At 42.3% G+C, this 23,756-nt stretch overlaps 1 protein-coding gene across 1 annotated transcript; it reads right to left on the bottom strand.

Moving 5' to 3' along the window:
- Positions 1-625: 625 nt before the first annotated feature.
- On the bottom strand, positions 626-22,137 carry ela3l (elastase 3 like; the record flags this gene model as incomplete). Its single annotated transcript, XM_083783404.1, has 8 exons — positions 22,092-22,137; positions 19,213-19,301; positions 17,979-18,076; positions 16,865-16,993; positions 15,043-15,179; positions 10,589-10,734; positions 8,839-8,991; positions 626-643 (listed from the first exon to the last, which is right to left on the bottom strand). The coding sequence occupies exons 1-8, from the start codon at positions 22,129-22,131 to the stop codon at positions 626-628; spliced, it is 810 nt and encodes a 269-aa protein (XP_083639530.1). The 5' UTR covers positions 22,132-22,137.
- Between the last annotated feature and the right edge of the window lie 1,619 nt (positions 22,138-23,756).

Here is a 23,756-nt window from a genome sequence, read left to right as displayed (position 1 = left end):
GTAAAAACTTGAAAATTGCACTAATATTTTAGAAATAGGTCAACAATACAAATAACGTTTGTTTTGTGGATTAATTTACCTTTACTGCGTGCCCCCCACAAAATGACCGGAACTACTTGATATTTCACCAAAACCAGAGCAGAACTCCCACCAATCAATTAATACAGTTGCAACCACTATATTAATGGCAAGTATTTCATACAGCTTAAGTTAAAGAAATCTGAACTATCCCTTTAACACTCACAATTCACAACCTATTCCTTATGATGAGTATATGAGGACACCTAGTGGACATGTGGTGATTTTTTTCCCCCTAAGCTTTTTCTAAAAAGAAATCTTTTTGGACCAGACACATCCCTGCAAGGACCCCGCTTTCAGAAGCAGAGACGTTTTACCCAACCTTGAGAGGGCATGGTGACAGAGTTGTGGGGAAATGCAATTGAACAGCAGCTTCCAATTCATCACATTTCAACCCGACAGGTTCAGATCAATGTCTGCAATGTTTCTTTGATGGCTTTGCCGATACAACATTTATTTTGTCTTTTGGGGAGTACAAAAGTGAACACAGACAACGAGACAAATGTGTTTTTGAGGGCCTTGTTTTATTGACCGTCCTCAGAACTACTTAGTTGTTCATCATAGTCTGGAAGAGAGAAAAAGACAGAACGACAATGAATCTGTTAGTTTCAACGACAACAAGAAAACAGCATTTCAGTTCAATGACATTGCAAGTTGCTCAAACAATCACAAGAGTCAACGTACATACAGTTGTGGCATTTGATCTGAAAACGTTATACACGCAATACAAAAGGCTCTTCATTTATCTGTTAGTAAAGACTACAAATTAATACATGGTTTCTACTCTGACAGTTGATTAATTTATTAGTCAGCATCCAGAAAAGAAAACAGTAGACATTAAAGGCTCAGGGGTTAAAGACAAAAGAAAAGACTGAAAATGTTCAGACCAATTTTCAAACGATGTGGCGAACAACCCAAATTTGCATCGATCTACCCCTGTCTATAGACAGCGATAAAAGTCAGTGTAAAATAAATCATAAATTAAAAACATGGTGTGCACAGCGCACACCACATTTTGGGGTTGTAAAATTATGTTTTCCCAAAGTTACCTTTACCGAATGTGTCAATCCATGCTTCATTTTATAGAAGCAGCTTTTGAAGTTATGCTGTATTAATTTATATTGCTAGTCTGGTCAATCAATAAATACTCATATTGAAATTACTATAGGGCTTGACTTTACAGCCACATGGTGCATAGCAACAGTGTGTTGAAGTAAAAAAACAAACAGAGAAAGACACTTATAGGCATGTAGCCTTGAGTAGTCCATTATGCACCTTGCATTATAAGGTTGCAAGTGAGAACAAAAGTCAATTACAAGAGAACCCATTGGTTTGGCAACTAAAATGGGATACAGTGATAGGTGGGCAGTGGGTAGCCCAAACATTTAGATTATCGTAGAGGTTTTTTTCGATTCTGGCGAATCTCTCTAGAGAGTCTAAAAGATAACCCCGCCCCTAACGTCGAAAAGGAACGTTTGTGCCTCAAAATCACTCTTACCTTGTACAGATGCAAAATCTAATCTGCTTTAAATGTTGCCCCACTTGTTTGTGAGGTGTTCGCAATCAGATTAAACACTGCACATGATTATTTTTCAATAAAAAAGGTATTTTAATCCACTCTGTTTCTGAATCCTCCATTGTAAATGCGGTAAACGGCGCAACAGAATATTGCCCGCGCCCCTAGCGGCCAGGGTTCTCTTGCGCATTTACAATGGGGAGAAAAGCAAGATGGCCGCCAGATTCCGAGACAGTTGATTAAAATACCTTTTTTATTGAAAAATAAGCATGTGCGGTGTTTAATCTGATTGCGAACACCTCACAAACAAGTGGGGCAACATTTAAAGCAGCTTAGATTTTGCATTTGTACAGGGTAAGAGTGATTTTGAGGCACAAACGTTCCTTTTCGACGTTAGGGGCGGGGTTATCTTTTAGACTCTCGTAGAGAGATTCGTCAGAATCGAAAAAAAACCTCTACGAGAATCTAAATGTTTGGGCTACACATTTGCGTTGAAAATAAATCCTCCACAGTATCACTGCTCTAAGCTAATTTAAAAAAAAACCTCTGACTGCAGTGACTGTCACTGTTCTGGCCTGGGTAGAGGGAAATGTGAAAGTATTTAGGCTCTCTGTCTCTCTCTCTCTCTCTCTCTGTCAGCAGCACCCTGCTCACTGCTCTCTCTAGTCTGTACTTACTGTACTAACGCCAGGGCTCCACTGGGCGCGTTTGGGCGCGTTGCGTCACGCGTGCGTCACGCGTGCGTCACGCGTGCGTGCGTCAAAAAACGAACCGGTTCAATTTTATGGTGACGGAGACGCGACGCAACGCGGGCAGTGGAGCCACCCTCCATTGATTAAAAGGGCACATTCCCGACGCTGACGGAGACGCGACGCAGATGCCACGCAGACGCGCCCAGTGGAGCCCTGGCGTTAGAGACTGAGCGGCGCGCACATGCAGCAGCAGCTGCAGAGAACATAGTGGGGAGCGCGCACACTAGCTTCTTAAAGAGACAGGCTGCATTTTCACGGATTTGTGTACATTTTTGGAGACAGGTATATTTTGATTCTTGGGGTTACCAGAATGCCGCAAAAACATGTCTCCATTTTTTTATGTTGGGTTTAGCATGTTTAATTAGCATAATTAGCTAATGAATTGCCAAAAACAGAAAATGGCAATAACATTGCTTCTAGGTAAACTTATAAAGGTGATCTAAGTCTAAGTCTAAGTGTTTATGATGTCCAGAAATTCATCGGTTACCATTGTGAAGTCATAAAACCTTTCCTAATTAGCATACATTATGCAAAAACTAGGTGAAAATCAGCAAATTGCTGCATGTTTTACTTTTAGAGAACTTTGAAAGCTTCTCACAGACTCTGTGTATGTTTACATATGTTTATCATCCTATGAATAAATCATCCAACCTATTGTCTATGTAATAATTATGTAATAATCACACCAAAACCAGGAATAGCTATATTTCTTTGCTTTAAGTTAATTAATAAATATGCATGATCTTACAGACAGTGTAAGTCTGTTTGCAGGTCTAGAAAATATTCTCTTTCCATAACTAGGATATGCAACCTTTCCTTATTAGCATAATTTATAGGCACATATATATGCGCGCCTATACATTTATTATAATATTTACAGTAGGTTTTGAAAACACATTTAATTGAAGGGTCTCCATCTTCGTTGTCGTCATAGTCAATCCCCAACAGATGTGCCTTGCTTACATTACCACACACCTCTTCATCTGCCCCACACATGCACATCTCAGAGCAGTTAAATTTTTGAGATTGACAAGAACAATGTGACTGGCAAAATTGCCTGTCTGGTCAGCTCCAGAGACGGCATGGAACCCTGGTAAGGCTAAAATCATCGTTTTACCCAGTGCCTGCACTACTGGCTCCAGCGAGATGATATGTTTTTTTGTTCCCAACTCCGGTGATAAAATAGGTGTCCTTGCACAGCTGATGGTACCGTCGGATTGTAAGAACAAAGACATCAGTGTCAGGGCCAGAACAAAAATACATCGCTTGGATGCACCTGGGACGTATCCTCAGTGATGTATCCCAAGGTCATCAGGGTTTCGGGTCTCACAAACATCATACCCCTCACTCAGGTGATCCAGCAGGGGTGATCAAGTCCCGATCGGATTTACGTACTAATAGCTACCCTCGATCAGACCCACTAGGGAAAGACCAGGGCCACACAATCCGTTGGATCCACTCCGGAACTACTCTGCCAGGACTGGGAGGTACAATTCTGGCATGTGGAGGGACTAGGCTCTGTGGGTTGACGCCTGTCCGGGCCCCTCCTACGTCTCACCAGGTCTACTCCTGCTCTCACCAAGAGTACAGCCAGGACCTGTGCGTTGCACCAGACTCCCAGCACTAGACACTTCATTCAGGAGTGGTGGTTTCTTGAGCCGCAGTGGTTCTGCAGGCTCCACCTGGGCAACGGGACCCATTCCATAACGGCGTTATAATTACTGTGCGTGTGTTAACCGCGTTATGGCGTTATTATGTCAACTTCACTCCGTGAGTCAGACTGTCATACAGGCGTCTCTGTGCTGACTGCTGCTGAGAGAGCGCTCTCTGTCTTGACAGTTTCGTTTGTGCTCTGCCTCTCATACTAGCCTCTGAGCCCACATGGGCCATGGCTTCACACCTAACATGAACAAAGCACGTCGCAGAAGAGGTCATTGATTGGCTAACGTAGGGCCAGATTTCAGGGTAAGCCAATCAGAGATAGTCTGACAGAGTAGGGCGGGTCTTTTCTTATGCCTGTAGGTAAACACAGACCTACAGTCTATGACACAGACACACAAACCCTTGTAACGCATACGAAGAAAACGCCGGTTGAACGAATATTATTACCACACGCAACAATGGCAAATGTTGATAACAGCGAGATCGGATGGTTTGTGGGTTGGATACATCGATTTTAAATCGCCACAGTAGCATGTCACCAAGAGTCAACTTGACAAAATGATTGCTAGGTAGCCAGTATGTTGTTGAGGAAAAGCTTCCCCTCAACAGTGGAGTCTGTTCCTTGGTCAGCAAAATACCAGTGAAAGCAGGGCCAATGTGCAGAAATACATTTTCCAAATACCTGAACAGTGAATATTCTAAAATGGAAGATGAGCTCAAAAATACATTTGATGAATTAGAATATCTCTATATCACTGCAGATATATGGACTCATTTTGTTATTTGATTATTATTAAAAAAAAAAATGAATTCCTGAACATGTTTTATTGTTCCACTACATATCGTGACACTACTCTTATCGTGACAAATCATGACAACAAACCGGCCAAACAAATAATTAGAAAAAAGAAAAAAACGTTGTTGTTTTTCTTGTTTGTAATTATTTGTTTGGTCCAAAATATTGTGTTTGTTGTCATGAGTTGTCACGACTCGAGTTGGCAGTTTAGTGACCAGGATTACTGCATGTTTTTTGTGAGGGTACCTACCCTAGGGGACACGGGGAGAACATGCAAACTCCACACAGAAAGGCCCTTTCGGTCAACACAATGTTTTGGGCCAAACAAAGAATTAGACGGCAGGTTACAACACTTTTTTTGTTGTTTTTCTTCTTTGTAATTATTTGTTTGGTCCAAAATATTGTGTTTGTTGTCATGATTTGTCACGACTCGAGTTGGCTTCGTATGACGCTTAAATGTCTTTAAATAAATATGTTATGAAATGTCTATGGTTCTTGGTGACAACATAGTGAACCAACACCAGGGGCCTGTTTCACGAAACTTGGATTAACTAATCCAGGATTTAGGCCAAAGCCAGGCTTTTTAAATCCTGATCTTTACAGCCTGGTTTATTCCGTTCCACTAAAGCAAGCGAGGCTCAGAATTGGTGGATTTGGCGAGCCGGGATCAGCAAGCCTGGCTTAATAGACAGTCTGGCTTTTTGTCTCTAGACCCCTTATGTGGATCACAGATTTACTGATCCTTCTTCTTCATGGGGTATTAAGGCAGTTTGCATCCTTAATAGTTGCATTACAGCCCCCTTCTGTATATCTCATTATCTTTACTAATCTATTCAAGACTTACTGATACAAGGACTTAAGCTTCTAAAATAAATACTGCTGCTGTAATTAAAGAGAGAACATACTCTCAATAGTGGATAGACTGAATGATTAACTACCCCAAAAATATTGTTTACATTTTACCACTACTATTAACTTAAAACTGAATTCTTAATATTGTAAGCATAATGATATTGTCGCATTGTGATATTTGGCCATAACTCCCTCCTCTGAGGGAGCTACCTTTGGGGAAGGGGGTTGTTGTCCAGACAGGGCCGGGTCATGGGTTCATGTAGCATGCCAAAGTTTGTGCTATTGCCATTGAGAATGCATTGGGCGTTTAAGTTAAATAACTCAGAAACTATAAAACATTTCAAAGTAAAAAGTTCCAGCATGTGTCTCCACAGTAAGCTGAATTTTACAAAGTGTGAATGGAGTTTCTAGGTGAAAGTGATTTTTTTAAGTGCCACTATCTGCCTATAAATGTCTCAAATTTTAAAGCACTATATTTCTAAAACTATGAAACATTTCAAAGATTCCTTTTCAGGCACACATGTCCACCATAGGATGAACCTAAATAGGTTTGAATGTGGTTTCTAGGTGTAAGTATGTAGGACTAGTTACAATGGTAATATGTTGTAAAACAATGAGTAATGGTAATATTTAGTGGTTTTCACTTTTACAAAAAAATATAATAATAATATAATATAATAATTCTTCTTAACCGTGCACTTGCACGACAGCAAACCTATTCATGGGGAACATTCACCAAAAGCAGCTGATCTACAAGCTCACAAGCTGTCATGATGTTGTGCAGCCTATATATTTTGGTTATTTGATTTTATATAGTGCTTAAATTAGTCCTTTAATGCAGACCGATACAAATAAGGCAACATAAACCCATAATAATTAAATAAATCTGGAAAACATCATTGGTTTGTGATCAGTTTGACTGCTTAATGAACAGTAAAGACATCAGGATTAGGTTAAACCTGGCTGTTAGCCTGGTCCGGAGCAGGCTAAGTCTTTCATGAAACCGAATCAAGCCTCAACATATCCAGGTTAACTGGTTAAGTTAATCTGGCAAGATCAACCAGCTTTCATGAAACCGGTTAAGCACTGATCCAGGATATATTAAGCCAGGATATGTGTTAAAACCCGGCTTAATCTCTAATCCAAGTTTCGTGAAATAGGCCCCAGGATGGATAGAAAGAACGTCGGGCCCAAATACATTACAAGGACAAGGAAAATGTTGTGAACAAACACAGCTGTGCTTAGATACTTTGTTGAACGTTATATCTCTGCGCCCGTGCGCCGTACAGCCGAGATCCAAGCCATTCTATGTCTTTTTGTAAACTCGTCAATCTGGGTTCCTTGATGCTGTCTCAATGCTGGAAAGCTGAAAATCGAATTCCGTTTTCTGGCTCATTTCTTCGACGTGACCTGCTGTGGCACTTATTTACTGAGCAAGTCTGCACCATTGTGAGGTCAGTTTAAAAAAAGAATGTATACAAGCGCACCGGATAGTCGCTCAATGTAAACAAACCAGACAAGCCAACAAGTATGGCGGCCGCTACCACGTGACAATTATGTTGACGCCCCCTCCAGGAGATTTTGGTACACACTATACACATACTCCCCCTTAAATACTTTTTTGCGAATCTGCGCCAAGGGGCCAGTGAGGCTCTTCAACGTTGAAGCACTAGTGGTAAGAGGAGGGACTACAGGCGGAACTGTGGATTCATGACAGGGAAACCCCGTGCAGCTGGGCTTTAACATTGAGCGCTCTGTTGCACTTCCGCATTGGACCACCAAAATGTGGTGGTCCAATGCGGAAGTAGACATTTTGAGACGGTCCTTCCGGGTGCTTCAAAATGCCACTGAGCAACTTCCACTGACATGAATAGGCAGAATAGCGGAGGGGGCGGAGCTTCGTGCCATTTTTTAAACAAGATTTATTATTATTATTATTATTATTGATTTTTATTATCGTTAAAACGATGGCTTCCATTTTCGCATTGCAACATTTCAGGAATAGAAAGCTTGCAGTTTCTATTAGCTTGGATTCCCCATCGATAATGTCACTGGTGGACGGGTTTCTGAACTGCCCGGTGCCCACATCCCTCCTATTTGACACTGAGTAGAAAATTATTTTTAAAAAAATGTATAAAATGTGTAAAATATGTTGAAAAGTGATTAAGTGGTCCTTTAAGGTTAAAAGGATGTACAAAGGAGAAAAACGATTTTGTCATGTTTTACTATTTTGAAAAAACAAAAACAAAACATATTCAAATAGTTCAATAGCCTACAAGCTCACAACATGTCGATGTAGGTCAGCAAGTTGAACTATTTAAAAATGGTTTTCCAAATAGTAGCAGGCTAATACGTTTAGGGCTCGCAAGATTATACGGCCAAGCCTAAACCACAGCAATGGGTCAAGACGCACCAAAACGGTTTTAGTGTGTTCGTCACAGCGGTGTCATAGGCCTGTGATGTCCTGTTGCGCGATGGGATGGCGCATGGTGGCACATGTCGACACTGCGACGCAAGTCGACCCAAGTGATTCAATTGGTTCAATTCAATGGTTGCTTGCAACTACATGCATCTACATGCGTCTACTCGAAACCATTTGGTTGCAAGGAGTTGCATGGCGACCCATTGGTGTGGTTTGGGCTTAAGACTAAATCTGAATTTTCCGTCAAAATTAACACTACGTGCGCGCGCATGTGTGTGTGCTGTGTGCAAGTGCGTGTGCGTGTGTGTGTGTGTGTGCGTATGTGTATGGGCGTGTCCTTTACCTCTGTAGTTCCCACACTTTTTCATGTCAAGGACCCCCAGATTAACACTCATTATTAGCCCGCGAACCCTCATTAGAAAATATATGCCAAGGAAGTCCCATAAGAGAAGATATTTACGGCTCTGGCAGTGAGTTTTCACCGATTTTCATTTCAAGGACCCCCAGATTTGACCTGAATTAGGCTACGGACCCCCATTTAATGGCATTTCTATCTCTGGGACCCCGATATATTGTATATTGTAAAATCAAAGTTCAATTTAAGAGTGTACAAATGGAACCAAATGGACCCGTTAGGTACAGACCCATGAGGGTCCATCATTTGGTTCCTAATTATCATTTAGCTGGGGACCCCCTGGAACTATCTCAAGGACCCCTATAGCGGTCCCCCGGGTCCCCACTTGGGGAACCACTGCTGTACCTTGTCGATCCAGTCGTTGAAGGCGGACACGCGGGTGAACACGGTGGGCTTCTTCACGAAGTTGCAGCCCAGGCCGGAGACGAAGCTGGCGATGCCGTGGACCTCCCACGTCCCCTCAGCGTTCTGACAGTTCAGCGGACCACCGGAGTCTCCCTGCAGCAGGCACAGACCAGACAGCAGTGACGGAAAAAGTACCTCAAATGTTTTACTCATACGTAAGTGAAAGTATCAATACTGCTACTCCGTTACAGGTAAAAGTATACAGAATTCAAAATGTGCTTGAGTAAAAGTACTACATTATTTCCATCAAAATGTACTTAAAGTACCAAAAGTAAAAGTAGGCCTACTCATTATGCAGAATGTGTAAAGTCAAGTTTTAAAATGTATACAAATATTTGTGCCGTGAGCTTGTAGATGTATATAGGGCTGAGGTGTTTAATATGTTTTGTAATACCGGTAATAAAAGTAACTAGGAACTAACATTTTCAAATAAATGTAGTGGTGTAAAAGTACAATATTTGCCTCCGTGAGTACAAATACCTTGAAATTGTACTTAAGTATATGCTTAAGTAAATGTAACTTTCTACCACTGCACAGAGGTCAACTCACACAATGCACCAAAATATCATGCATATGGCCAAGTGATTATCACAATGTTAATCAATATTGAGATCACATCATCACACGATTATTTATCACGATTAGCCTATTTTAGTGACAAAAATATTGTTGCTGTCTAATGTATATTTCTGCTAATGTACAATTTTTTTAAGTGGTGCAACCACTCCCTTACGGAGCTATATGTGTGTGGGTGGGTGCCTGCCTGCCTGGGTGGGTCTGAACCACTCCCTTACGGAGCTATATGTGTGTGTGTGGGTGGGTGCCTGCCTGCCTGGGTGGGTCTGAGCACCAAAACAGCATGGCTGTTTTTCAACACCTGTGTGCAACCTAACACACACGTATATATGATGATTTTGGGTGTGCCCGTACAGTACAATACAAAGGGTACAGTAGAAGGACCCCCACACGGTAACTCTGTCATTTCTCAACCGTTTCGGACGTGGGGCGGCATGCCGGAACCGGGCCGGCACCCTGGCCGTGGTACTGTGGGTCTGGAACTTCCAGGGACCCCAACACGGAGTTGCACCACTCACTTCACACGGGTGTGATTTTGTAATCAAAATAAAATAGGTTCTCCTGATTCCCCTAATAAAGTATTTGAATGAATACCAAAGCGCACTACATTAAATCAACATAGCTTTTACTTTCACATTGTGCTACCATTCCTGGTAATTAACACGTCAATAAATGCTAATAATCGAACAATCATGTTCATATAATTGTGGGAAGCCAAAATCGGGATCACAATTAACATGTGATTAATTGTGTATAATAATATAATGTGTGCTGATACTCTCACATTATAATGTCTGTCTGTCTGTCTGTCTGTCTGTCTGTCTGTCTGTCTGTCTGTCTGTCTGTCTGTCTGTCTGTCTGTCTGTCTGTCTGTCTGTCTGTCTGTCTGTCTGTCTGTCTGTCTGTCTGTCTGTCTGTCTGTCCGTCCCTCTATGTGTCTGTCTGCCATTCTGTCATACCCATGGGGAGATATGTAATTATGTCAGTGGACTGAGACATTTAATGATTCACTTAATTCACACACACACACACACACACACACACACACACACACACACACACACACACACACACACACACACACACACACACACACACACACACAAACACTTACGTTGCATCCGCCCACGATGCCGTCCCCTCCGGCACAGACCATGGTGGTACGGACCGCTATCCCCCACCAGTCGGGCTTAGAACAGGTGGCGTGGTCCGCCACAGGCATCAGAGCCTGCTGCAGCGCATCAGCGATGGGGCCTCCGGCTAGAGCACGCACACACGCAGGAATGCACGCACGCACGCACGAATGCACACACACACACACACACACACACACACACACACACACACACACACACACACACACACACACACACACACACACACACACACACACACACACACAGTTTGAGCCTGAAACGGATGTCATTTTGGATATAATTCGATGACTATAGCGAGAATGCAGGGTGGTTCGACTAAAAGTTAACATTTTCAAAGTGCACGGCGTCGGTGTGCATGCATATGTTTAATCTTCACGCGCTAAAGATGAACTCTAAATGTTTGATCTTAACCCCATAACATAGCGCACAACCATTAAAAGAGCCATTTCTCCAGGAAAATGGTCATCGCAATGTTGTTTGCATGCACACACGCATGCATATGTACACAGCAGCGCATTATGCATGACATGTGTACACTGAGACAGCTGTCAGATATGCACTACAGCGTGTCCCCAGGCAAGGCGATTATACAGTACACTGGTGGAAGTGAGTATTATTATTATTATTATTATTATTATTATTATTATTAAGTTAAAGTAGGAATGGCACAATGTAGAAATACTTCAAGTAAAGAGCCTGTTTTCAAAATAATCATGACTTGAGTAAACAAGTGATATTGGTGTTAAGAACCAAAAAAGCTCTTTCAAAAGTTGCAAAACCTTTTTCGAGAGAAGCTATAGGTGTAGCAGAGAGCTTGTAGAGATGCTGTTTTTTTTATTTTTAACCAAAAATGTAGACATTTCAAATGTTCAAAGTAAACAAAATGTGAATAGAGTCATTATACTTGTACTGGTAACAAGGTATTTCTACAGGGTGATATTGCTTTTACTTTTACTTACGTAACAAATCAGACATTTTCATGCTCGCAGGAGACAGCCTGTTGGACATGCATTACAACGTGTCCGCGGGCGATGAAATACATCATCACTCGGCCGTTGGAAACCTCATATGTCCATAACCGTTACTTGTCAGGTGATGGAATGGAAATCTTCGTGGAATGGTGAAAATTGCAGATCTACAAGCACAACATCGCTGCATTGCGACACATTGTGAGCTTGTAGATTGAGGCTTTAACCTTTGCTTTTATATGAAATATCCAAGACTATTAAGATTTTATGGAAGATGGTTCATATTGCTGGTTTGATCTGAAATAATAACCAAAATAGCCTAAATCTACAAGCTGTCAGCCTGTCAATACATTGCAGACATTGAGAGCTTGTAGATAGAAGACATGCATGGCTTCAATGGAGTCCAAATGACTGAAATTTTGAATCCATGAGTTGGGCTTTAATTTATGAAAAAGTGTAAAGAGTTGAAGGGTGGATATACAAGGTTTCTACCTGTCGACAGCAACGATGTCAGTGTTCAATCTATGGAGGCATTTATTGAACCGGGATGTGATGCTGCTGTGTGTGTGTGTGTGTGTGTGTGTGTGTGTGTGTGTGTGTGTGCATGCGTGCGTGCGTGCGTGTGCGTGCGTGCGTGTGTGCGTGTGTGTGTGCGCGTGTGTGTGCGTGCACTTGCGTGCGTGCGTGCGCTTGCGTGCATGCATGTGTGCCGCCGGCACAAGGATTGTTTTTCTCTGTGCTTGACTTGTGTAATACATGATGCAACACGCATGACCGCTTATAGATCCATAAACACAATCACACATACATCTTGACGCTGTCGAGCAGAAACCGCTTATCTCCATGATTTAATGTTTTTTCGTAGTGATTATGAAGACAAGGTCGGAAATGATTGCTCCATATACAACTTTGAGAACATTTTACTTTACAGTGTTTAAAGTGCTTACATTTTACATGTTATACAACATCACAGAGGAAGCACTTTTTATTTTTCTACTCCACTTCTTAGTGTAGATAGCTGTAGTTTCCAGATATGTTTTAGTCATTTCGATTAGCCTACTAATATAAATCCATCCATCCATCCATCTTCAAACGCTTATCCGTAGTCGGGTCGCGGGGGCAACAGCTCCACCAGAGAGCTCCAGACTTCTCTCTCCAGAGCAACATTAGTGACTTCCTCCTGGGGGATCCCGAGACGTTCCAAGGCCAGTAGGTCGATGTGTTTTCTCCAACTGCGCCTTGGTCTGCCCCGGGGTCTCCTCCCAGTGGGGTGTGCCTCGAGGACCTCCCTAGGGAGACGCCCGAGAGGCATCCTATAACCAGATGCCTGAACCACCTGAGCTGGCTCCTTTCCAGGCGAAGAAGCAGCGACTCTACTCGGAGTCTCTCTCGTGTGACTGAACTTCTCACCCTATCTCTAAGAAAACTCATTTCGGCCACTTCGCAACCTTATTCTTTTGGTCATGACCCACACTTCATGACCATAATGGGTGAGAGTAGGAACGAAGATTGCTCGGTACACAGAGAGCTTTGCCTTCTGGCTCAACTCTTTTTTCATCACAACGCCAGTACAACAACTGCCGCTCCGATTCACCGGCTGATCTCCTCCTCCATCCTCCCCTCACTCGTGAACAAGACCCCGAGATATTTAAACTCCTTCACCTGGGCTAATGCCGCATTCTCTACCTGGACTGCACAATCCACTAATAGAAATCAAACATGAATTGATTATAAGATGATGTAACACATAGGTTAATAGCCAGCAGCACAGATAGTAGGCCTGTAATTAAAATCAGCCCCACCTTTAACCAGTTGCAACATTGAAGAGATTAATTCATTAATCCATTACTAATTACAATTACACTATAACCTTCTGTCAGTGCAGGGAAGTATACAGTATAAAAAGACTGCATGGTCTCTGACTAACTTAGGTCCTTGCAGAATGCAGACTGGACAGGAGGAAAAACACCACAACTATAATTAATTGTCGCTGTCGGAAAGAAATCTCTTATCACCATACTATTTAAATTCATATTTTATCATACATTAACGCCTATACTTGATCATACTACAGCAAGAGCAGCAAAGTTAGCAGATTCACAAGCTCAAAATGCAGCGCAAAGTGATGCCTTTTGAGCTTGTATTTGAATTGGCTTGTGTTTGAATATTGAATTTGAATCCTATACCGGAGTGTTGTGGAGCTGTGCTTAGCTGTGCTTCACCATGGCTAACATATTGTATGGACGTTGATCTCCTCCTTTCACCAATAAATCCAAAAGCAGTATGTGTGACTGTGAATACTTCCACGGTCGGCCTTACTAAAAGGTAACCTCTCCGTCCACTCTCAATCTCTGCCATATCGCACACGTGCGACAAATGTTATGTGAAGGACAAGACCAGTCTGTCCTTCACTGTGTTACACTAGCCCCGTTTGATACCTCACCGAGAAGAGGTTCCGTGTCAGGAGGATATCCCTGCATAGGTCAAAATCGACAAAAAATAAATAGTATCGTATCGTATCCAAAAAGTGTAGGTATTTCCGGAGAGCTACAGATGATAGCATTTGGAGTGGAAAGTAAAAAGTTTGGGGCGAGGTGAAACAACCGCTTAAATCAGGCTTAAATAGTTCATTTTAGTCAGCATGTGGCCAGTCAACCCCCGTTATTTATTGTACCCCCCTTATTTTACACTCTCAAGACTTAAAGATCTATAAGGGTCCATTTGGGTATACCAACTCTCCATAATTGTTCTGGGGACCACCTGGAACCGCCTCAAGGACCACTGATGGTCGCAAGACTCTCAACCACTGGTTGAGAACCATTTCTGTACAACACATCACGTGCACATGTATAAATACTGTTAGGTAAATATGCCCACAGGGCCGTCATTAAGGAGTGAAAAGTGGTAATGATTCATAAGGACCTGAGGCTGTTGTAGGTGTGCATAGAAGGTGTGTGCATAGATACATAATGTGAAGTATAATCATCTGTACGTGTTTTAGCCTAGTAATACATATTCTGTACCCTCTTAAAACTTCTTTTTTTTGTGTGAAAATGTCAATACTCCATTTCCTGATACTGTACAGTACAGTCTATTATCAGTAACAGGGAGGGAGACACTGTAACTCCAGTTCCTTGGTAGAATAGACAATACATTTTCAGGTGGCTTGCCGAATTTCAGCCAATCACGAGATGGGACACATTTATCAGCTTAACCATTTGAAAGTGTTCCAGTTCCAATTTTGGTCTGCTACATAATCTTTGTTTCAATTTCATGTTACCAATTTTCACTCGAAATAACGGAAAACCTTTTTTCTTCTAGTGATAACCTACTACTTTCGGATCCGAAAAACGCAGCGAAAGAACGCACCAGTGTTGCAACCACCTTTACTGACGTAGAAGACATTTGTAGAAGAGCATGAGTCTGGTCCAGCAGGTACTTACTGTAGAGGCGTCCCCAGCCAGTGATGTAACAGGGGTACAGGTTGGACAGGAGCGTACCGGCCGCCGGGATGCAACCCAACTGCACCTGGTCACTGAGAGTCACCGACTCTGACAGCTTGATGAGAGCGATGTCATTACTGATATATATATATATATATATATATATATATATATATAGAGAGAGAGAGAGAGAGAGAGAGAGAGAGAGAGAGAGAGAGTTATCTTACGAGGAGACATTCATTTTTGCAGCCTCCGTTCTTAAAACCAAACAAGACTATACCATATAGAATAAAGGTCACAAGGTCACCAAAATAGTCTGTATAAAGCATAATACCCCTGAAAACAACCCTGTAGAAATCTATAGATGACCAGAATGTTGGGCTCTGTACTTAACATCAGCAAGAATGTACATGTTACCAACAGTATCCTGGAATGAGCCAGGAGAATGAGACTAGCAGGACACTGCTAAAGACACGAAGACCTCCCCCATTAACATACGTGGGATGTACACGAGCTGGCCAGACGTACGGAGAACCAGGATGACTGGAGGTGATGAAGGGCTAGCTTCATCTGAGCCAAGGACGAATCTCAAGAGTGCAGTACTTTCATCCGACGGAGCATTGGTCCGAACGACAACCTACCTCCTCCCTCACCCTAACCCTAACCTCCCCCAGGGCAGACACCTAAACCTAACCGCAACCCTCTCCCGACCCGCAGCGCACCTCTGTCGGATGATAGTATGCCTCCTCTCAAGAGATAATCTGCCTATTAGAACGTGAGATAACTGCTGTCAAGTTGATACCCTTTAGCCGTGACGCTGCCTGCTAAAGGCAAGAGGCCATCAGAGGGCACCTAAATCAGCTAGGGCCCTATTGTCTCCGGAGGCGTGATGAAGCCATGTGCAACAGGCTGCTTCATTGCAATCTGCCCATTACGCAGGGCACTCAGCGCTTAGCGAACCGCCTACGCACCGGAGTACAGTAGTGCATGCACTGTACTCTCCCATTGCGCACACTTATGTGAGTTTCAAATGTCAGCCTGACGCGTGCGTCTTCTGGTGTCAAAGTGTTAGGTTGTCTGCTGGCTGCTGCTTCCAGTATGCCAAAGCAATTTCCTCTAGATAGCGTTGGTTGTCGGGCAATTAAGAAACCTCAAATATTTATAAATAGATTTTGTACTTTGCACAAAAGTATAGTGAACATAGCTGATGTGCAAGTGTTGCCTTTAGTGGGGTCTCTTAGCAATATTCTAAAGTGAGACAGTTCAAATATTATTATTTTGGGGAGTTAATTCACGGCCTGAAACGTTTGGGAACCCTTGATGTACAGTAAAGGCCTATTCATAGTCTGGATTTTCGGTGATGAGGTGACCACCGCTCCGGACCACCGGAGCTGAAATAACATTGAGCGGTGGTGAGTAAAAACAGAGAGAAGGGCTGGAGCGGTGGCGGTGGTTTGCTCTTCACCGCGGCTCGTGACGTCATGTTGTAGTTCGGTGGTCACCCCACCACCGTAAATCCAGACTATGTATGAGCCTTAACACAATGGCTTTTGCCAGTGGTGGAAAAAAGTGAAAAAGGTAAGTGTAAGTATCAATACTACAATATAGAAATACTGTGAAAAGGTCTGGAATTCAAAATGTACTTGAAAAGTAAAAGTAGAATATTTGCATCCGAGATGTAACGGAGCAGAACTCAAGGTATTTGAAATGGCAAATACTCCAGTGAAGTAAAAGTACCTGAAAATGTTACGTAAGTACAGTATAGGCTACTTGAGAAAATGTACAAGTTACTTCCCACCACTGGGCTTTTGCCTTTCCTCACCCGAGTGCCACAAAGATCTGGTTCCACTTCTCATGGACGATGAGCTTCTCAGGGAGGATGGCCTTGGAGCCGGACTCCTCCACCACCAGGTTGTGCTTCCCAACGAACACCCTGTAGGACAGCTTGGTGCTGGGACAGACGAGAGACAAGAGAGGAGAGACCATTAGAACACCCCGTAGGACAGCTTGGTGCTGGGACAGACGAGAGACAAGAGAGGAGAGACCATTAGAACAGGTAGTGCCGTGGCACCAGTCCAGGGGTGGCTCGGAACACTTTGATTATTCAGAATTCGTCCCTTCAGTTTGGTACTGTACTTAGACCACTCTATTCTATACTTATATTAGTAAAACAGTTTTGTGTAACTCAGCTTTTGGGATTAGAAAAGGTCGAAAATATATATCATTTTTATTTATTATTTAATACTTTATTCATCCGTTTAGCTAAAAGTACAGTTATACCATGAAACTAAAAGGATAACGGGCCCTGAGGGCTTGTTTCCATTGTGGTCCTCCTGTGTGGCCTATACATTCATTTCTAAGCTGACTGGGGCAGTATTGAGTTCACAAGTTGGCAATACAGCCTCCGTCTGGGATTGCGCAAGGATTGGCGTTTAATCCGACCCGTGCCAAGGTGTGCCAATCAGCAGCAGCTACTGGTGGGATCTATAGCGAGAGTGGGTGTGACGCCATCGAGATGCCGCTGTTGCAATTGAATTTCCCAGCGCCTTAAAATTGGAAAATCGTCTTCTATTGTTGAAAGCAAAAGCAAAGACATGACCTACAGTACACATCCCGCCAGCGGGCGCAGCTACCACACGTCATGTATAGACACGTCGATATGAGTGACAGACAGTCCCATCCAATCACCTGCCAAGTAGCTTCAAAAAAGGGCCGGCTTTCTTCAGCGATTGGGCTACAGAGATCCCAGATGTGAGACACAATGTGAAGCAAGCGTTTCTTCCATCTGGTCCGGTTGATTCACCAAGACAAAAAATACATACAATACGATACTAACAGTAAGTAAGTGTGTTAGTATCGTATCTCACACACACACACACATGTGTGTGTGTGTGTGCGTGTGCGTGTGCGTGTGTGTGTGTGTGTTAAGTCCTTACTTGATGCAGTGGGCGGCGGTCATGACCCAGTTGGCAGCAATCAGAGACCCTCCACAGGTGTGTCTCCACTCACCATCCCTCTCATACTGCAGAGAGACCTGCAGACAGACAGACAGACAGACAGACAGACAGACAATTGGTAAATGTTAGTTATCACTTTTTTCCACATGTGTGGCTTCATTTGGTTTATTCTTGTATGCAATGTATTTTAATCAGCTTTTATTACTTGAAAAAATACTTAGATTTGGCATTCATCATTTATTGGTTTTAGGTCTTTTAATTTTTTATTGAGGGTATTTCTCAGGAATTACATTAAAAAAGGTCAGAAAGATTAGGGGTATTAAAAACAAGACATGCCATGGAAAACATTATCCACTATTACAATATATATATATTGCATGATGCCTGGTACAGTTCTTTGTGACACAATTTGTCACATTGAAAGTGTATAATGGACATGATGAGATTTGTTGACTCGACGTCAATTCTGAGTTAAATTTGGCGAAAGTACTACACTATATTGGCATATAGCTAAAATAACTTGTATGATAGGTTTGTTATACAGATTTCCTTTTTTAAATTGTAATATTCTACATTTCCCAAAAAGCAAGCTGTGCATACCCCCACCAGCCATACACAAATTAATAAATTAGTTTTCACTTCACAAGTTTATATAGGGATATAAAGGACAAAAGGAGACAAGGAGTGCAACTCTTTTCCGATATATTCCCATAGCCTCATTATTTTTCGTAAAGACAATGAGAGAACAGCTAGCAACCAACATGGTATAGTCCAATTTTATCCTGCTAGGATATGCCAGTACTGTTGGCTCAGAACATGGACGTTGTTGCTGCTGGCAGGTCTTGTGTGAACTGCTGAAGGTCACTGTTTTTTGCACTGTGTGTGTGTGCGTGTGTGTGTGTGTGTGTGTGTGTGTGTGTGTGAGGGTGTGTGTGTGTGTGTGTGTGTGTGTGTATGCGCGTGTGCATGTGTGCGAGTGTGTGTCGGTTCCTTTGCCCCAGATAAACTCCTCCTCAGCTGTGAATTCAAGCCATCTGCAACAACCATGCTCATCTGTTTTCTATGCTAAACCCCAGAAATTAATATTCTTGGCGTTTTTTATAATTAACCATAATATCATGTCAGGTGGCAACCTCTGTATGTGTGCGTGCATGCGTGCGTGCGTCTGTGTGTGTGCGTGGCTGCGTGCATGCGTGCGTGTGTTAGCACATACCTGCCAGGGCCAACTATGGGGCTTGGCATCGACTCCGTTGACCACACGGGTGGTCAGGGGCTCGATGGGAGGGGTGCCGCACCCGAGGGCTGGAGACAGAGAGACAGAGAGAGGTGGAAATTAGGCAATTATTTCATATTGTCGTGCATTAACCTCTTACCTGCGTATTTGAACCTTTCGTTTTTTCGTAAAAAGTTGCCGATGATGCCGATCCACAAGCGTGTAGATCTGCTACTTTTTATTCTTTTGTGTAACACTTTAGTATGATCAAGTAGGGCATTAATCTACAACAAAACATTTGTCCACAGTGCCGGACGGGACGGAAATGATTTAGTGTATAGTGGTGGGATAAAATAGACCTTTTAAGTAAGTACCCTTACTTATAATAGTGTACTGCAGCTTGGCTGGGCAGCACTTGTAACCCAAGGTCATAGACCAACGCTGCTTTGATATATCAAGTGGTAAGAGATAAGAACTTCAGAATTCTCCATGACAGATGAGTCTTCTGTCCTGCTTTCGAGGGGCGCTGTTCTTATTCATTTCAGAACTCCCCCGTGTAGTCAATAAATATATGCCAGTCTGAGGCTAATTGGTACCACTGAGTTCTGCCTTTCATTATACAGTGGAATGATTGTAATAGATGCAAGCGTTGGGTAGTGAGTAATCTCTGTGTTTGTATTTGTTAAACAGAACACACACACAGTCGTGCCACATCAATAGCCTACCATATGCTCCAAATGTTCATTGCCAAAAAAACATGTGTATGTTAATACACTATAACTTAAAGGGCCACTGACACGCCCCGAAATTAATATGGGTGGTACAGCACATCACGTGGTCTGACTGAAAACTGTTTGAAACTGTTTGAAACAGGGCTACGGCGTGCCGCGCTAGCAACAAGTGGCTGCTAGCTCAGGCTAGCGTTTTTGACGGTACATTTAGGTCATATTATAATAAATGTAATTGAAAAAAAAAGAAATTTCGCTCGAAAATCTTCGTTACAATGACATTGAGTTGACGTGTAAGCTTTAGGGTAAGCTGTTGCATAATCGCAATTTCGCACTCGGAGTCCCATGCCCCGGCAGAGAGCTGGGATGCAGCTCTCTGTAACGCTGCTAACATACCCTCAACCATGCGGCCTTCTGCAGAGCCCTGTTCACAGGTTCACTACCTGGCTGTCTAGCAGCACTGCACCAGGCTAAAATGCATATCCGTCTTCAAATATCTTATGTACCACAACATTGTTCAAGTGAACTGTGTGTTTATGCTTGTTCATTGTAATAATCAATATCGCTATGATGATTTATCGCCGCGTCGCTCCGCATGACAACATCAAAGTCTAGCCCGTCTGCCCCCTCTCACCGCCGGGGCACAGAGCCTATTCTGTTCATGCAGGCTGCGCACGGGGGACGTATAGCCTCTGGTCCCCGCATTGAACTAGGCATGTGTGTACACACACACACACACACACACACAATAAGACATATTGGAGATTTTTGTGGAGGAGTTTTCACCTCCTCCATCACCCCCGCCGGCAGAAAAGAAAACAGCGATGAATACGAGGAAGAGGACGAGCATATTGAGACATTTAGATCGTGTCAAAGGTCATGTCTCACATAGACACAGGCTCTGACACAAATTTTGACCTAATTATTCAATTTTCTCCTAGCTCCATTGTAAGGGGAGCATTGTAAGAATATAATAGTATATAGACTTGAGTAAAAGTACTCAAGTCAAAGGTACCTAGTACCAGTCTTACCAAAAATGGTTATAAACCTTTTAAACCAAGTGAATATTAAACTTTATCTTTAATGTTATAATGTTAACCGTATAAAACTGCAATCCTATATTAATAACCTTTTAAGGATAAATACTTTAGAGGGAAAACTACAATACTTAAAGAGTAAAAAAGTAAAAGTATTTCAGAGTATACCAGAATACCTTATAATGATTTTGACACAGACACGAAAGAAGAGAAGTCCACACGCCAAAGCTTAGGATTTTCCATTTGACATAATACCAATTATATCGGGAGAGAAATAATAGTATGTCCGTACAGCGTTGAAAAGATCTCTCACTGACATCATCATCAGTGACAACAATTTAAAGGGCATAAGTCATAACATCCCTTTGACATTCAATTTGAGTTCAGAGGTTAACAGAAAGTGAATTACAGCGACACCTATAGCTGGGAGATATGGCCGTGCCGACTAATATAACGTTTTTAAGACATAAATAGGAGAGCGAGGGAGACAGAATGTCTACCTAGCTAGAAGGTCAAATAACAGTTCTCACAGATTCAAATGTAATCTGTGGCAAACGGGAGAAAAACAATTCTTTATCTCACACTGGCTAGGGGAGAAGTGAGATTTAACTTAGTGGAACAGCGTGACATGAAATATAAGTCATATGGCATAAGATTTATAATTAAGCAGGACACAGGGCACTCATTCACAAACAATACATCTTAAATAATTACAAATTATCCATCAATGACGATCGATGCCAAGAGGGGGAGAGCATTTAAAAGTGGGGTCCAGGGAAATTCCTTATACTGTAGCATAAAAAATTGTCTAGCCACTTTAACCCTATATTTTATAGTTCGGATATATAGAAAAAAGTCATGAGATTATTTTAACTGTATTTATTTTTATTTAATATAATAATAATATAATATAATGAAATGTGTTTGGGAAAAGTTTGAGTAATTGCAATACGAATATAAATACAGATCAATCTGGGGGTCCTCGACACGAAAACGACACTGACATACTGACAGAACAGAGGGAGGTAGAATGAGAGAGAGAGAGAGAGAGAGAGAGAGAGAGAGAGAGAGAGAGAGAGAGAGAGAGAGAAAGAGAGACACCAGATGTTCTTACCAGCAGCTATGAACAAAGAGGCCAGCACAATGGGGATCATGTTGATTGATGCTTGAGCTGGAGGGACATCACCACTCCAGCGCGCCTTTTAAACCCCCACACTGTGGGCTATACACCCGAACTCCACGCACAGCCGTACGCGGCCCCTAGCCCCCTACCCACCTATACCTCCCCTTCCATACGCACCCCCACCCATACACGCCCCCTATACCCCTCGTAGCCCTATAGAAGGTGAGGCGAGCGGCAGTGGACTTGATCCCAGCAGTATACTTGAGGCAAAGTATAGATACTTAAAAAAAACCAATATACTTATATTCAAAAGTGTCAATATTTGTCGTAGTGGAGTGAAAGTAAAACATTTAAAACATTAAAATACCGGTAAATAAAGTACTGATACTCAAGTAGGCTACGACTTGTCCTTAGATACAGTACTAAAGTAAATGTACTTTGTCACTTGTCCCACCACTGCCAGCTAGGTCTGAGAGGTCATTTTGACCGTTTTTTAAATATTTTAAAATTAATTATCTTTGCCCAGGAAGGTTTCAGAAGGTCCCTCTTCCATGACCATCATCAACAATCACCATTCTATCATCTCAGAAATGTTTGACATCTGGAACATTTTCTAAATATGAATTTAAGCACATGCTAGTTTTGCCCTTTTTTCTTCAGACCTTCTAGTGTTAATCCACACGTAGCAATGGAGAGTGGCCAATGACAGACAGACGGAGGGACGGACGCGACTGCGGCACACCTGGCCTGACTGACCCCGGCCAAGCAGGTGTGTTTCCTGGAACAATTCACATGACCTTCACTTGAAACAAACTCTATAATCTACCCGTATGACCCGTAGTAGCCTGTGGTTTCAGTTTTGCTGGCGAGAGCATTCTTTACCAACTCAACCTCTACACACAGTGGAATGTAGACCTGTTGTAACTATATGTTGTTATACCGTTCAATCCAGGAGACCCCTCTGTGTCTCATTAGCTGTTGCAATACAATGCAGGAACATTATTTATTTTATTGAGAATTTGACGGTTTTCAGAAAACGTAGGTTAGGTTTTATCTATCTATCTATCTATCTATCTATCTATCTATCTATCTATCTATCTATCTATCTATCTATCTATCTATCTATCTATCTATCTATCTATCTATCTATCTATCATGGCTCCACTTAAATTCAAATTGTTCTTAGCTAAACACCAATAGCAAAATACGTTTTCATGTCAAGGACCCCATAATTGATATGCATTTGGCCGCGGACCACCCATCTGAAAATATGTTGGGCCTCTTTCCACTAATGAAAAATGACATTATGACATTTCCACAAACATTTTAATTGCATTAATTTGATACAATTGTCATGGATGGTTAGGATTATACTGATGGAGTTTTAGTCATTGTAATGGTTTCAGTGCTGTGTTGTTCGGCTTCACTCACACCTTTCGATCTAGCATACAATATTGATGCATGCTAGATGTATGAGACTTGTTTACTGATGCAAGCTCCCAATGCATTTCCAATGGAAGTCACATGGTTTGACACAACATTTTTGTTGTACGGCTTTCGGCTGTGTTTCGACTGCCCCCCTCCCCCTCTTACAACAAAAATGTTGTGTCAAACCATGTGACTCCCATTGGAAATGAATTGCGAGCTTGCATCAGT

This window comes from Protomyctophum parallelum, assembly GCF_964188405.1.
Source record: "Protomyctophum parallelum genome assembly, chromosome: 15".
Taxonomy (NCBI): Eukaryota; Metazoa; Chordata; class Actinopteri; order Myctophiformes; family Myctophidae; genus Protomyctophum; species Protomyctophum parallelum.
The sequence above is the reverse complement of the archived record's forward strand: the minus strand, read 5'-3'. Positions and strand labels throughout refer to the sequence as shown.